The sequence below is a fragment of the Mesoplodon bidens genome (genome assembly GCF_964165515.1).
Source record: "Mesoplodon bidens genome assembly, chromosome: 16".
Classification (NCBI taxonomy): domain Eukaryota; kingdom Metazoa; phylum Chordata; class Mammalia; order Artiodactyla; family Ziphiidae; genus Mesoplodon; species Mesoplodon bidens.
Genome location: NC_138173.1, coordinates 21,529,915 through 21,545,404, shown reverse-complemented (window position 1 = coordinate 21,545,404; position 15,490 = coordinate 21,529,915). Strand labels below are relative to the sequence as shown.

The window sequence follows — 15,490 nt, the reverse complement described above, 5'->3', positions numbered from 1 at the left end:
CACCAGGGAAGCCCAACCATGAAGTCATTTACTAAAGACTAACAATGATTCAAGTCACCTAGGAGTTACCACCTGGGCATTAGGCACTTTGACCACCAGTGAAACAAATGTCAAATGTCACCAAATGTTATTCAAATGCTATAATGCTATATATGTTTGTACTAGAGCAGTCAGGCTCAGGGAAATAGCAGAATAGGTGCATACATGGAATAAGACTCAGTCTTGATTGGTATGCTTCTGGGTAATGTTTGGTAGGTTTTATTTAATGTTTTGTAAACTGGTGTCATGAGTGAGATTAGTTTGGAGTTCTCTTTATTTTTCTTCATTTTTTTAGAGGGGCAGGGGGCTATGTAGCTGATGGACTACATCTTTTGGACTATATCTTTAATCACTATTTGGTGTCAATATTTTGCCGATTTCATTAAAAAAATTTGGAAACTCTCTTCTTTTTTCTGTGCTTCAAAGGATTTTATATAGCTTTGGAATTAACTGTTTCTTAACAAACTGCTCTAGGATACAGTCCACTTTTTGAGCATAGCTCTTTGACAAATCTGTTTCTTAGGTGGTATTTATCTGTTCAAATTATCTATCTGTTCTGTGATTGTTAGTGGCAGTTTACATTTTCCTAAAAAATTATATATATATATATATATATATATATATATATATATATATATATATATATATATATATATATATATATAAAATTCAAGTTTCTAAATGTGCTTACATAGAATGGAGAAAATTAGTCTCTCATGATTTAGATAACATCCCCTATATCTGTGATTATTTCTATTATCAGTGTGTATGTCATGTATTTGTGTGATATCAATTTTCCCTGTTTGGTTTAGAAAGTTATGTTTTATATTATCTTAATTTCCCCCCCAAATAGTTCACTTGTTTATTTATTAGGTCTATTAATGTTAATGAGGTGACTTTTGGAAAGCCCTTAGGTACCTTGAGGATGGGGTCTGGTTGCCAGGGAAACCCACTTTGTAATTAGTGGTTTGGACTTTCAATCCCATCCCACCACACCCTCACCTCTAGGAAGGGGAAAACGTCTGGAAATTGAGTCCAATCACCAATGGCCAATGATTTAAGCAACCATACCTAGGTAATGAAGTCATCATAAAAACCAAAAAGGATGGGATTTTGAGAGCTTCCAGTGAATACATGGAGATATGAGGAAAGTGGTGCACCCAGAAAGCATAGAAGCACGGCATCCTTTCACCATACCTTGCGTTATGCATCTCTTTCATCTACTGGTTCCTAAGTTATATCCTTTTATAAAATAAAAGGATATAAAATGTTTCTCTAAATTATGTAGTCCACTCTAGAAGATTAATAGAACCCAAGCAGGTGGTTGTGTGACCCTCCTACTTATAGCTGTTTGGTTGGAAGCACAGGTAGCAACCTGGACTTGTGTTTGGCCTCCGAAGTGTGTGTGTGTGGGGATGGGGCTATCTTGTAGTACTGAACCCTTAACCTGTGCTATCTGATTCTATCTCCTGGTAGATAGTATCAGGATTAAGCTAATACCTTGGAGGCCTTGAAAAAAAAATACACATCAGAGCTAATAAGTACATAACAAGTCCATCATTAGAGAAATATAAATTAAAACTACAAGATACAATTTCATATCCACTAGATCAGCTATCCAAAATAAGACTAACAATAACAAACAGTGGTGACAATGTGTAAAATGTGGAAAAATATCATACATTTCTGGGAGAATGTGAGATGGTACACCTACTTTGGAAAACAGTTTAGAAGTTTCTCCAAAAGTTAAACATAAAATACTGTAGAACCCAACACTTGTAGGTCTATACCCAGGTTATATGAAAATGCATGTCCACAAAAAGACTTGCACATGAATGTCCATAGCAGCGTTATTCACAATAGCCAAAAAGTGGAAAGAACTTAAATGTCCATCAATTGATAAGTGAACAGACAAAGTGTTGTATATCTATACAATAGAATACTACTCAGTAATAAAAAGGAAGGAATTCCTGGCCAGGCTATGTCCTGGATTAACTTCAGAAAACATTATTCTAAGTTTAAGAAGCTAGACACAAGAGACAACATGTCATATGGTTACAGGTACATAAAATTTCCAACTAAGGCAATTTTTTTAACATCTTTATTGCAATATAATTGCCTACATTGGTTACGTTAGCTTCTGCTGTATAACAAAATGAATCAGCTATACATATACATATATCCCCATATCACCCCCATCCCACCCTCCTTATCCCACCCCTCTGGGTGGTCACAAAGCATCCAGCTGATCTCCCTGTGCTATGTGGCTGCATCCCACTAGTTATTTTACATTTGGTAGTGTATATATGTCTAGGCCACTCTCTCACTTCGTCCCAGCTTACCATTCCCACTACCTGTGTCCTCAAGTCCATTCTCTACATCTGGGCCTTTATTCCTGTCCTTCCCCTAGGCTCTTCAGAACCATTATTATTTTTTATTTTTTTTATTTTTTGAGATTCCTTATATATAGGTTAGCATACGGTATTTGTTTTTCTCCTTCTGACTTACTTCACTCTGTATGATAGAATCTAGGTCCATCCACCTCACTACAAATAACTCAATTTCATTTCTCAGTAATATTCCATTTTATATATATATATATATATATATATATATATATATATATATGCCACATCTTCTTTATTCATTGATCTGTTGATGGACACTTAGGTTGCTTCCATGCCCTGGCTATTGTAAATAGAGCTGCAGTGAACATTGTGGTACATGACTCTTTTTGAATTATGGTTTTCTCAGGATATATGCCCAGTAGTGGGATTGCTGGGTTGTATGGTAGTTTTATTTTTTGTTTTTTAAGCAACCTCCGTACAATTCTCCAAAGTGGCTGCATCAATTTACATTCCCACCAATAGTGCAAAAGGGTTTCCTTTTCTCCATAACCTCTCCAGCATTTGTTTGTAGATTTTAATGATGACCATTCTTACCAGTGAGAGGTGATATCTCATTGTAGTTTTGATTTGTATTTCTCTAATGATTGGTGATATTGAGCATCCTTTCATGTGTTTGTTGGCAATCTGTATATCTTCTTTGGAGAAATGTCTGTTTAGGTCTTCTGCCCATTTTTGGTTTGGGTTGTTTATTTTTTTGATGTTGAGCTACATGAGTTGCTTGTAAATTTTGGAGATTAGTCCTTTGTCAGTTGCTTCATTTGCAAATATTTTCTCCCATTCTGAGGGTTGTCTTTTTCTCTTGTTTATGGTTTCCTTTGCTATGCAAAAGCTTTTAAGTGTCTTTAGCTCCCATTTGTTTATTTTTGTCTTTATTTACATTTCTCTAAGAGGTGGGTCAAAAAGGATATTGCTGTGATTTATGTCATAGAGTGTTCTGCCTATGTTTTCCTCTAAGAGTTTTATAGTATCTGGCTTACATTTAGGCCTTTAATCCATTTTGAGTTTATTTTGGTGTATGGTGCTAAGGAATGCTCTAATTTCATTCTTACACATGTAGCTGTCCAGTTTTCCCAGCACCGCTTATTGAAGCAACTGTCTTTTCTCCACTGTATATTCTTGCCGCCTTATCAAAAACAAGGTGACCATATGTACATGGGTTTATCTCTGGGATGTCTATCCTATTTCATTGATGTATATTTCTGTTTTTGTGCCAGTACCATACTGTTTTAATACCATAGCTTTGTAGTATAGTCTGAATTCCAGGAGCTTGATTCCTCCTGCTCAGTTTTTCTTTCTCAAGATTGCTTTGGCTATTTAGGGTCTTTCGTGTTTCCATACAAATTGTGAAAAATTTTGTTCTAATTCTGTGAAAATTGCCATTGGTAGTTTGATAAGAGTGGCATTGAATCTGTAGATTGCTTTGGGTAGTATAGTCATCTTCACAATGTTGATTCTTCCAATCCAAGAACATAGTATATCTGTTTCTCCATCTGTTTGTATCATCTTTAATTTCTTTCATCAGTGTCTTATAGTTTTCTGCATACAGGTCTTTTGTCTCCTTAAGTAGGTTTATTCCTAGGTATTTTATTTTATTTTTTGTTGAAGTGGTAAATGGGAGTGGTTCCTTAATTTCTCTTTCAGATTTGCATCATTAGTATATAAGAAGGCAAGAGATTACTGTGTATTAATTTTGTATCCTGCTACTTTACCAAATTCATTGATTAGCTCTACTAGATTTCTGGTAGCTTCTTTAGGATTCTCTGTGTATAGTATCATGTCATCTGAAAACAGTGACAGCTTTACTTCTTCTTTACTAATTTGGCTTCCTTTAGTTTCTTTTTCTTCTCTGATTGCTTTGGCTAAAACTTCCAAAACTGTGTTGAATAATAGTGGTGGGAGTGGAAAACATTGTCTTGTTCCTGATCTTAGAGGAAATGGTTTCAGTTTTTCACGATTGAGAACGATGTTGGCTGTGGGTTTCTCATATAAGACCTTTATTATGTTCAGGTAAGTTCTCTCCATTCCTACTTTCTGTAGGCTTTTCTATCATAAAACAGTGTTGAATATTGTCAATAATTTTTCTGCATCTTTTGACATGATCATATGTTTTTTTCTCCTTCAGTTTGTTAATATGGTGTATCACATTGACTGATTTGCATATATTGAAGAATCCTTGCATTCCTGTACTAAACCTCACTTGATCATGGTGTATGATCTTTTTAATGTGCTACTGGATTCTGTTAGTGAGTATTTTGTTGAGGATTTTTGCATCTATGTTCATCAGTGATGTTGGCCTGCAGTTTTCTTTCTTTGTTACATCTTTGTCTGGTTGTGGTATCAGGGTGATGGTGGCCTCATAGAATGAGTTTGGGACTGTTCCTCCTTCTGCTATATTTTGGAAGAGTTTGAGAAGGATAGATGTTAGCTCTTCTCTAAATGTTTGATAGAATTTGCCTGTGAAGCCATCTGGTCCTGGGCTTTCGTTTGTTGGATTTTTTTTTTTTTTTTTTTTTTTTTGCTGTATGCGGGCCTGTCACTGTTGTGGCCTCTCCCTTGAGGAGCACAGGCTCCGGACATGCAGGCTTAGCAGCCATGGCTCATGGGCCCAGCCACTCCGCAGCATGTGGGATCTTCCTGGACTGGGGCATGAACCCATGTCCCCTGCATTGGCAGGCAGACTCTCAACCATTGTGCCACCAGGGAAGCCCCTGTTGGAAGATTTTTAATCACAGTCTGAATTTCAGTTCTTATGATTGGTCTGTTTATATTTTCTATGTCTTCCTGGTTCCGTCTCAGAAGGTTGTGCTTTTCTAAGAATTTGTCCATTTCTTCCAGGTTGTACATTTTATTGGCATATAGTTTCTTGTAGTAACCTCTCATGATCCTTTGTATTTCTGCAGGGTCACTTGTTACATCTTTTTCATTTCTAATTCTATTGATTTGAGTCATCCCTTTTTTTACTGATGTGTCTGACTAACAGTTTATCAATTTTGTTTATCTTCTAAAAGAACCAGCTTTTAGTTTTATTGATCTTTGCTATCCTTGCCTTCATTTCTTTTTCTTTTATTTCTGATCTGATCTTTATGATTTCTTTCCTTCTACTAAATTTGGGGATTTTTTGTTCTTCTTTCTCTAACTGCTTTAGGTGTAAGGTTTGATTATTTATTTGAGATGTTTCTTGTTTCTTGAGGTAGGATTGTACTGCTATAAACTTCCCTCTTAAAACTGCTTTTGCTCCATCCCATAGGTTTTGGGTCATCGTGTTTTCATTGTCATTTTTTTTTAGGTATTTTTTGATTTCCTCTTTGATTTCTTCAGTGATCTCTTGGTTATTTAGTAGTGTATTTTTTAGTCTCCATGTGTTTGCATTTTTTACAGATTTTTTCCTGTAATTGATATCTAGTCTCATAGTGTTGTGGTCAGAAAAGATACTTGGTACAATTTCAATTTTCTTAAATTTATCAAGTCTTGATTTGTGACCCAATATATGATCTAGCCTGGAGAATGTTCCATGAGCACTTCAGAAGAAAGTGTATTCTGTTGTTTTTGGATGGAATGTCCTATAAATATCAATTAAGTCCATCTTGTTTAATGTGTCATTTAAAGCTTGTGTTTCCTAATTTATTTTCATTTTGGATGTTCTCTCCATTGGTGAAAGTGGGGTGTTAAAGTCCCTTACTATGATTCTGTTATTGTTGATTTCCCGTTTTATGGCTGTTACCCTTTGGCTTATATACTGAGGTGCTGCTATGTTGGGTGCATATATATTTACAATTGCTATATCTCTCTCTTTGATTGACCCCTTGATCATTATGTAGTGTCTAATACTCTTTATTTTAAACTCCATTTTGTCTGATATGAGAATTTCTACTCCAGCTTTATTTTGATTTCCATTTGCAAGGAATATCTTTTTCCATCACTTCACTTTCAGTCTCTTTGTGTCCCTAGGTGAAGTGGGTCGCTTGTAGACAGCATATGTACAGGTCTTCTTTTTGTATCCATTCAGCCAGTCTATGTCTTTTGGTTGGAGCAATTAATCCATTTACATTTTTTTTTCAGTGTTTGAACTTTTATTTCACACCATGCAAGGTCAGTTATAACACATGAAAAAGTGACAACAGCTATAAGCTGCAATTTCATATTTATACATTGGAAATGTCCATTTTCAAAAGCTGAACATAATTACCATGTTGTCTTAACAACCAGGCTTCAATTCAACTGTTTATACAGGTAAAATCTACTATGAAAAATATTGATTTTATATCTGTCCACATTCTGTGATAATAATTCTTCGACTAACAGACCCTTTAGGAGAACCAAAGGATTCAATCTTTTTCACAGTATCCATACCATCTTTAACAAACCCAAATACTACATGCTTAAAGTCCAAATGCTCTGCTTTTTTCAGTGTTATGAAAAATTGAGAATTATTGGTATCCTGGTCTCGATTGGCCATGGATAGTAAGCCAGGACTGGTATGTTTCACATCAAAATTTTCATCTTCAAATTTATCTCCATAAATGGACCATCCTCCTGTTCCATCGTGTTTGGTGATATCTCCCCCTTGGCAAACAAAATCTGGAATCACTCTGTGAAAAACGGAGTTCTTGAAACCAAAGCCCTTCTCTCCAGTGCACAGTGCTCTGAAGTTCTCAGCAGTTTGAGGAACAATGTTTGAAAATAATTCCATGGTTATACATCCCAGAGGCTCATCATCTGCACAAACATCAAAAAACACCACAGGATTTGTCTCCTTTGCTCTCGGTGATACCTGTTCTTCCTGGAGTTTCAATAAATTCTGTTGACATTCTTCAAACTTTTTCTTAAAACAGTCAGTCATTTCTTTAGTTTTAAATCTCACTGCAAGCTGTTCCACTTTGGCTTCTCCATCAGCATAATCTGAGGCAGTCCAAACTAAAGCATTGTTGGAAACATTCAAGGGTTTCAGTCCCATTGTTTTGGTGATGACGTGGTTTGCACACACTTTGAGCACCTGGTCTCTTCTCATCAGGACCCGGTAGTAATTATTCATCGTGTGCCAGAGGATCTTCATGTCTCCAACCCCACGCTCCTTCCACGGACTGGCCTCTCGATCCCACCTGTAAAGTTTGGCTCTCTCTTTAAATAAAATTTCTTCATCTTCTTCTCCAGATTTTACTTCTACCTCTGGTAATGACACTATTGGTTCAAAATGGATATCTTCATTATGAACTACCTCTTCATCACTACCATCTTCATCTTCGCCAACTTTACTGGCTGACTGTGCTCCGAACACAGCTGCTCCAGTATTTGCTCAGTGGAAATTTTTATCTTTGGACCCAAAAGCAAAATCCCCAGAATTACTGGAAGTCAAGTCTGCAAATGACAGCCCTGTGCTACTTCCAAATCCAAATGAAACTGTTTTGCTTTCCACTTGGCTTGTAGAATCTGCATCATTTTCCTTTCTAGTAGATAAATCCACAGGTTTATCGACAGTTTCAGAAGAAATAGGTGGTGAACTAATAGATCTGGTAGTAAACTCTGGTTCTTCAGATTTACACAAAAATGGTACAGTCACTTTACTGTCATCTGTACACACACTGTCAGCCATGCTAGTTATGTCCTCATTCTGGGATTTTTGAGCTTCCTGAACTTTGTGAAGCTCCAATTGGAAGTCTTCCCCACTTCCATTGTCCTCATCAGTGGCACTGCAGACTCCACAAAAAAATGTAGGTGGAAGCTTTAACGTATCTGCTTTTGCCTTTTCTTCAACTGTTGGTTTCTTTTCCCAAACAATAATACATTCTTTCTCATTATCTGTTAGATTTTCTTCTAATGGTCTACATTTTTCTGAGTCATCCAAATATAGTTTTCCATTAAGCTTCTTGATAGCTGTGTCAAAATCATCATCCTCCTCCTCTTCGCTGATGTAGTCTGGCCTGCTCTTATAACAGAAGAAAGTGGGAGGAAGCTGAAGTTTGCTTGCAAGAGCTTTTTGCTCAGGGGTCGGGGTTAGCTCATACACAATGAGAACATCGTCATCTGAGGGAAGATCTTCAGGCTTTTTCTTCTCTTCCACTGTTAGTGGGGCCCCATGAAAATTCTGTGACCCCTGATATCCATCAGGCACTGAATCTGGTCCATAATTCTCTGTAGGCCAACGATGAGGGAACTATTTAGTTTCAACTCCTGCATTTCTTTCTTAATGGCCTCTACTTGTTGGCAGATCATTTTCAATAAAGAATTTTGATCTTCTGCCCATGGAGGTGGTGTTTTGGGAGAATACTTGTAACTTGTAATACTTGTAACTTTTATTTGGTGAGAGAGAGTATTTGGTGGGAGACTGTGTAGAATGTTTTATTTCTGAATCTGCATTTCACAAAGAACCATTTCTATAAAGAGGTCCTCCTTCACTGAAGTCATCGAGCTCCTGCATGACTAAATTAAGCATCTCTTTTACAGATTCCAGGGGCACAGGCAATTTCTTAACCACTGACAGATCTGAATCATTGTCATCTAAAATCTTTATCAGGTAGTCTCTGGTCTTTCTCAGGTAATTTTTGCATTCTTCTCGTTCTTCAGAAGAAAGCGCATCATTTTCAATGTCTTCTGCTTTTCTGTGAAAAATCAGTGCGAGATTCCAGTAAGAAACGACATTATTAATAGATTCAAAAGCAGCCACAGCATCGTCTATATTTCCATTAACTGCACCCAATATAGCACATGTTATGTGTGCTTCCTCTTCATATTCACCCATTTCAGATGCCTGAATGTCTGCACTATGAAAATGTTTAAACAGAGGGTCAATGGGTTCAGGGATACTGCTCTTCTTTTTAAGTATCTTCAACAATGGCAAAACCTTCTTCCAGTAATTAACACTTCTGCCTGTGTATTCTCATTGATCATAAAAATAATTAAGACCACTGTCCATTTTCTGAAGGCACTTTGCCCTGTGCACAAGTAGAGCAGGCTGAAAGCCATGTTTTTCCTGGCCCCTTAGAGTGTTTATGTCATGCTGAACTATAAGTCGCAATTTTGCGGAGGTTCCAGGTATTGCTTTTCTGTGGATTAGATTACAAACTGCATCCCACCAAGATTTCTGTCTTTCTGTGCAAAGCTGTTTACACACAGGAAGTGGCAAGCACAGAGGCTGATAGAAGCTGTAGTGAGAATTACACTTCTCCTTTAATTGTAAGTGGCTGGTATATATTACTCCAAGTAGAAATACTTCAAGATCTAAAATACATATTGATTCAGGTGCATTTGTTTCAAGTCTTGAGGTTTCCTGGGGCAAATGATGTAAAAGCTGTTTTAGCCATTTTCGAATCACAGGTAAGGCGGGCAATGAATTCCATTGTAAGCCAAGCCAGGTGAGGTGCTGAAGACTACCACTGTGTGCTCGAATGGCACCAACATCATATTGAGCCAAATCCTCAGGACCTGGTGCTTGTACATCAAGGTTTCCAATATCATCATTACCAAGGAAAGATCTATCCTTAGGTGACTGACTAGAAAACAGAGCATCATATACAGCAGACTGCCCACTTTCATTGGCAAAGGATTCTACAACCTCTTTTAAAAAGTCTTGCTTGTCACGACTTAAGTTTAGCAGCATATGCCCTGATTGGCTCAGGCGATCACAGGCCATCATTTCCAGTAGATTTTGTCCAGCTTCTCCTTTTATAAATTTAATCTTTGGTCTTGGAACCTGAAAGGCTATGAGATAGCACAACGCAGCCAGCTCAGAGAGCACTCACCACTGCACGTCACTATGCTGACCCATCTTCAAAAGCAGAGAACCAGCATGCATGTAGAAATGTCCCCTCACTTCGAAGAAAGTAGCTGAGAGTTCATCATTTCCACTCACACAAGATTTCACAGACTGAAGAGCACTATCAAAACTCTCCAACAATTCCCTGCTCTCGTGCACATCTCTTGTGGACAGCGTGAGAAGCATAAGGTTAGCGTAGGCTAGAAGTAAGTCCTGATTGGTTGCTCGCCAGTTACTTTTATCAGACTCCAAACACTGTGAAGATTCCAGATATTCCTTAAGGGTCTGTACAACACAGGAATTCCACTCTAAACTTGAACGCAAGGCTATGTTTCTCTCTGCCTGGTGGCAGTGGGCCACAACATCCTTCAGTCTATTGTTTGAGCGATACAGCTCTACTAGTCCGATGTTCATGTGGACATCATCAGGTCTTGCATAAAGTTCTGACTGAATCAAGTCGAAAAGTTTATTCCATCCATCTTCACCTTTACAATCTAAAAGCTGTTCCTTTAGTTTATAAATTGCAGGACTTCCTGGAAAAAGTTTACCTGCTCTTTCAACCCAGTATTTAGCTCTTCCATCACTAACATCATTTTTACAGAGCAATTCTGCAATCTTCAACACAAGATCTTTTTGTGTTGGGTTTAATTCCACTGAACGCTTATAATATTCAACTGCTTTCTCTATGGTTTCCTCCACTTCATAAAGAAGGCCGAGAAATCTGTGAGCTTTGGGATCCCTTTCTTGCACGTTAATGTATGTAGATATATATATTTTTAGCAAGATCATATTCCTTAGCTTCGTAATACAGTTTTGCAAAATAGAATCCTTTCATTGATTTCTCCCGGGGAGACGGGGTGGAGCCCTGCACCGAGGCGATATACCGCTCCACATCGGCCTTGTTGAGCCTCATAGCGCCGCCGACCAGGGTTCGCGCGCGAGATGCCAGTGCCTAGGCCGCAACGGCTGCAGTCTGGGGAACGCGGCGCCCAAAGCTCTGTGACGCAGCGCCGTCGCTGGCGAGAGGCCGACGCGCCTGCTCCATTTACATTTAAGGTAGTTATCGATATGTAGGTTCTTATTACCATTTTCTTAATTGTTTTGGATTTGTTATTGTAGGCCTTTTCCTTCTTTGGTGCTTCCTTCCTAGAGAAGTTCCTTTAGCATTTGTTGTAAAGCTGGTTTGATGGTGCTGAATTCTCTTAGCTTTTTCTTGTCTGTAAAAGTTTTAATTTCTCTGTCAAATCTGAATGAGATCCTTGCTGTGTAGAGTAATCTTGGTTGTAGGTTTTTCCCTTTCATCACTTTAAATATGTCCTTCCACTCCCTTCTGGCTTGCAGAGTTTGTGCTGAAAGATCAGCTCTTATCCTTATGGGGATTTCCTTGTATGTTTTTTTTTTTTTTTTTCCTAGCTGCTTTTAATATTTTTCTTTGTATTTAACTGTTGATAGTTTGATTAATATGTGTCTTGGAGTGTTTTTCCTTGGATTTATCCTTTATGGGACTCTCTGTGCTTCCTGTACTTGACTATTTCCTTTCCCATATTAGGGAAGTTTTCACCTATAATCTCTTCAAATATTTTCTCAGTCCCTTTCTTTTTCTCTTCTTCTTCTGGGACCACTATAATTCAAATGTTGGTGCATTTAATGTTGTCCCAGAGATCTCTGAGACTCTCTTCAATTCTTTTCATTGTTTTTTTTTTTTTTTTCTTTACTCTGCTCTGCAGTTGTTATTTCCACTATTTTATCTTCCAGGTCACTTATCCAGGTCACTTATTCTGCCTCAGTTATTCTGCTATTGATTCCTTCTAGCGAACTTTTAATTTCATTTCTTGTGTTGTTCATCATTGGTTTTTTGCTCTTCAGTTCTTCTAGGTCCTTGTTAAATGTTTCTTGTATTTTCTCCATTCTATTTCCAAGATTTTGAATCATCTTTACTATCATTACTCTGAATTATTTTTCAGGTAGACTGTATATTTCCTCTTCATTTGTTTGTTCTGGTGGCTTTTTACCTTGCTCCTTCATCTGCTGTGTGTTTCTTTGTCTTCTCATTTTGCTTAACTTACTGTGTTTGGGGTCTCCTTTTCACAGGCTGCAGGTTTGTAGTTCCCATTGTTTTTGTTTTCTGCTCCCAGTGGGTAAGGTTGTTTCAGTGGGTTATGTAGGCTTCCTGGTGGAGAGGAATTGTGCCTGTGTTCTGGTGGATGAGGCTGGATCTTGTCTTTCTGATGGGCAGGACTGTGTCTGATGGTGTGTTTTGGGGTTTCTATGACCTTATTATGATTTTAGGCAGCCTCTCTGTTGATGGATGGGGTTTTGTTCCTGTCTTGCTAATTGTTTGGCATAGGGTGTCCACCACTGGAGCTTGCTGGTTGTTGAGTGGAGCTGTGTCTTAGTGTTGAGATGGAGATCTCTGGGGGAACTTTTGCCATTTGATATTAAGTGGGGCCATGAGGTCTCCAGTGGACCAACGGCCTGAACTCGGTTCTCCCACCTCAGAGACACAGGCCTGACTCCCGGCCGGAGCACCAAGACCATCTCAGTACACGGCTCAGAAGAAAAAGGAGATAGAAAGAAAGAGAAAAAGAAAGAGAAAGAAAGAAAGAAAGAAAGAAAAGAAAATTAAAGATATTAAAATGAACAATAAATTATTAAAAATTAAAAAATTCAGTGTAATTTAAAAAGAAAAAAAAAACGTACAGACAGAATGCTAAGACAAATGGTAAAAGCAAAGCTATACAGACAAAATCACACAAAGAAGCATACACATACATACTCACAAAAAGAGAAAAAGGAATAAAGTATTTTCATTTTCATTTCATATTTCATTTCATAAATTTTTATTTTTATATATAAAATTTTTTAAAAAAGGAAGAGAGCAACCAAATCAATAAACAAATCAACCAATGATAATAAACTCTACATATTAAACTAAGATAAACATAAAACCAGAAACCAATTAGATGCAGAAAACAAACCCCAGGTCTACAGTTGCTCCCAAAGTCCACCACGTCAATTTTGGTATGATTCCTTATTTATTCACGTATTCCACAGATGCAAGCTACATCAAGTTGATTGTAGGGATTTAACCCACTGTTGCTGAGGCTGCTGAGGGAGATTTCCCTTTCTCTTCTTTGTTTGCACATCTCCTGGTGTTCAACTTTGGATTTCGCCCCACCTCTGCATGTAGGGGGGCTCTGGCTCACTCAGGCCAGGGGGTGCGGGGAGGGAGGGATACGGAATGCGGGCCAAGCCTGCGGCAGCAGAGGCCAGCATGACGTTGTAACAATCTGTAGTGTGCTGTGTGTTCTCCTGGGAAATTGTCTCTGGATCATGGGACCCTGGCAGTGGTGGCCTGCACAGTCTCCTGGGAGGGGGGTTGTGGATAGTGACCTGTGCTTTCACACAGGCTTCTTGGTGGCTGCAGCATCAGTCTTAGCATTTCATGCCCATCTGTCTCTGGTGTCCATTGATGCCTGTCTCTGGATCTCATTTAGGCGGTGCTCTGAATCCCTTCTCCTTGTGCACCCTGAAACAATGCTCTCTTGCCTCTTCGACAGTTCCAGAGTTTTTCCTGGACTCCCTCCCAGCTAGCTGTAGCATACTAGCCCCTTTCAGGCTGTATTCATGCAGCCAACCCTAGTCCTCTCCCTGGGATCTGACCTCCTCTGAAGCCTGAGCCTCAGCTCCCAGCCCCCACCCGACCCGTTGGGTGAGCAGACAAGCCTCTCTGGCTGGTGAGTGCTGGTTGGCACTGATCCTTTGTGCAGGAATCTCTTCACTTTGCCCTCTGTAACCCATTGCTGTGCTCTCCTCTGTGGCTCCGATGCTTCCCCCCCATGACATCCACCACTGTCTCTGCCAGTGAAGGGGCTGCACAGTGTGTGGAAAATTTCTTCCTTCACAGCTCCCTCCCCAAGGTGCATGTCCCATCCCTATTCTTTTGTCTCTGTTTTTCCTTTTTTCTTTTGCCCTACCCAGGTATGTGGGGAGTTTCTTGCCTTTTGGGAAGTCTGAGGTCTTCTGCCAGAGTTCAGTAGGTGTTCTGTAGGAGTTGCTCCATGCATAGATGTATTTCTGATGTATTTGTGGGGAGGAAGGTGATCTCCATGTCTTACTCCTCTGCCATCTTGAAGGTCCAGTCCTGAAGGCAATTTTATAGAGACAGAAAGTAGATTAGTGGGTGCTGGGGACTAGAAGTGGGAATCTGGGTGGGAACAGGGCTGAACTGTAAATGGGCATGAGGAATCCTTTCGGGAGATGTGAAAATACTCTAAGGATTATTTATGGTGATTATTGAAACTGCCAATAAAGTTAATAAAAAATCATTGAATTGTACACTTGAAATGCATTAGTTTTGTGTTATTTAAAATACATCTTAATAAAGTTGTTAAATATATGTTTACATAGACACACACATAAACATATAGTTTTTAAGCTTGGGACATTATACTTTTTATATTTTCCCATATAACTTTGTGCTCTCTTAAATTAAATCAGAGGGTATAGTATATAAAAATTTGACTCTCCAAAGTTGATTGAAATGCTTTGTGACATTATACATGACAAAATTTCAAAGTTAATAGCATTTTTAAAAGAATATTTTCTATATCAAAGTACAGAACTTAAAATTTATAAGTATATATTAATAATATTTATACTGTTTACATGTTTATTTTTGTTTTAAATTTAATTTAATGTAAAATTGAAAAGAAAAATTAGTTTCCTGTTACAAATGTATTTCTGTCATTTTCTCTGGATTTCTGATGATTTGGCTCTTACTGTTTTATTTAATGAATGAATATTTTCTTTGATCTTTGTTGTAAATTGTATTATTTTAAAATTTTTCTTCAGTTAATTATTTCTTGTCCTGAATTTTGTTCTTTTCTGATTTAATATTGCTAATCCCACTTTTGGATTTTTGTTTATTTGCATTTTCCTTGGCTGGTTAGATCCACCTTCTCCATATTTGGCTTTTCTGTGTTATTTTGCAATGTGTATATTTTTGTATACAATATATTACTAGGTTTTGTTCTAATAAAATTTTTTCCTTTAAATGGTTGAGTTAAGACTATTTAGATTTATGTAAATTATATATATGTTTGGTTAGTTATGTCATTATTTTATCCCACTGCTTTTTAAAATATTTCACTATGTAAACAGTGTTTCCTTTTATGCATGTTTGTGGGGTTTTTTTCCTGATAATTTGGAAAGTTTATACATTTTCTAGAGGTTTTCTTTATAGGTATTACTCTCAGCCATATTCTTAGTTATCTAAATCTTTAGACAAGCT

At 37.8% G+C, this 15,490-nt stretch overlaps 1 protein-coding gene and 1 pseudogene across 2 annotated transcripts; both read right to left on the bottom strand.

The window, feature by feature from the left end:
• Positions 1-6,683: 6,683 nt before the first annotated feature.
• On the bottom strand, positions 6,684-7,500 carry LOC308629901 (E3 SUMO-protein ligase RanBP2-like; the record flags this gene model as incomplete). The annotated part of the gene is made up of 1 exon (XM_081258227.1): positions 6,684-7,500. One exon carries the CDS (start codon positions 7,498-7,500, stop codon positions 6,706-6,708), a length of 795 nt encoding a protein of 264 aa, XP_081114353.1. The 3' UTR covers positions 6,684-6,705.
• Positions 7,501-7,740: 240 nt separating this feature from the next.
• On the bottom strand, positions 7,741-11,166 carry LOC308629899 (ranBP2-like and GRIP domain-containing protein 3; annotated as a pseudogene). The gene has a single exon. The product of its transcript is annotated as a ranBP2-like and GRIP domain-containing protein 3 (transcript).
• Positions 11,167-15,490: the final 4,324 nt, after the last annotated feature.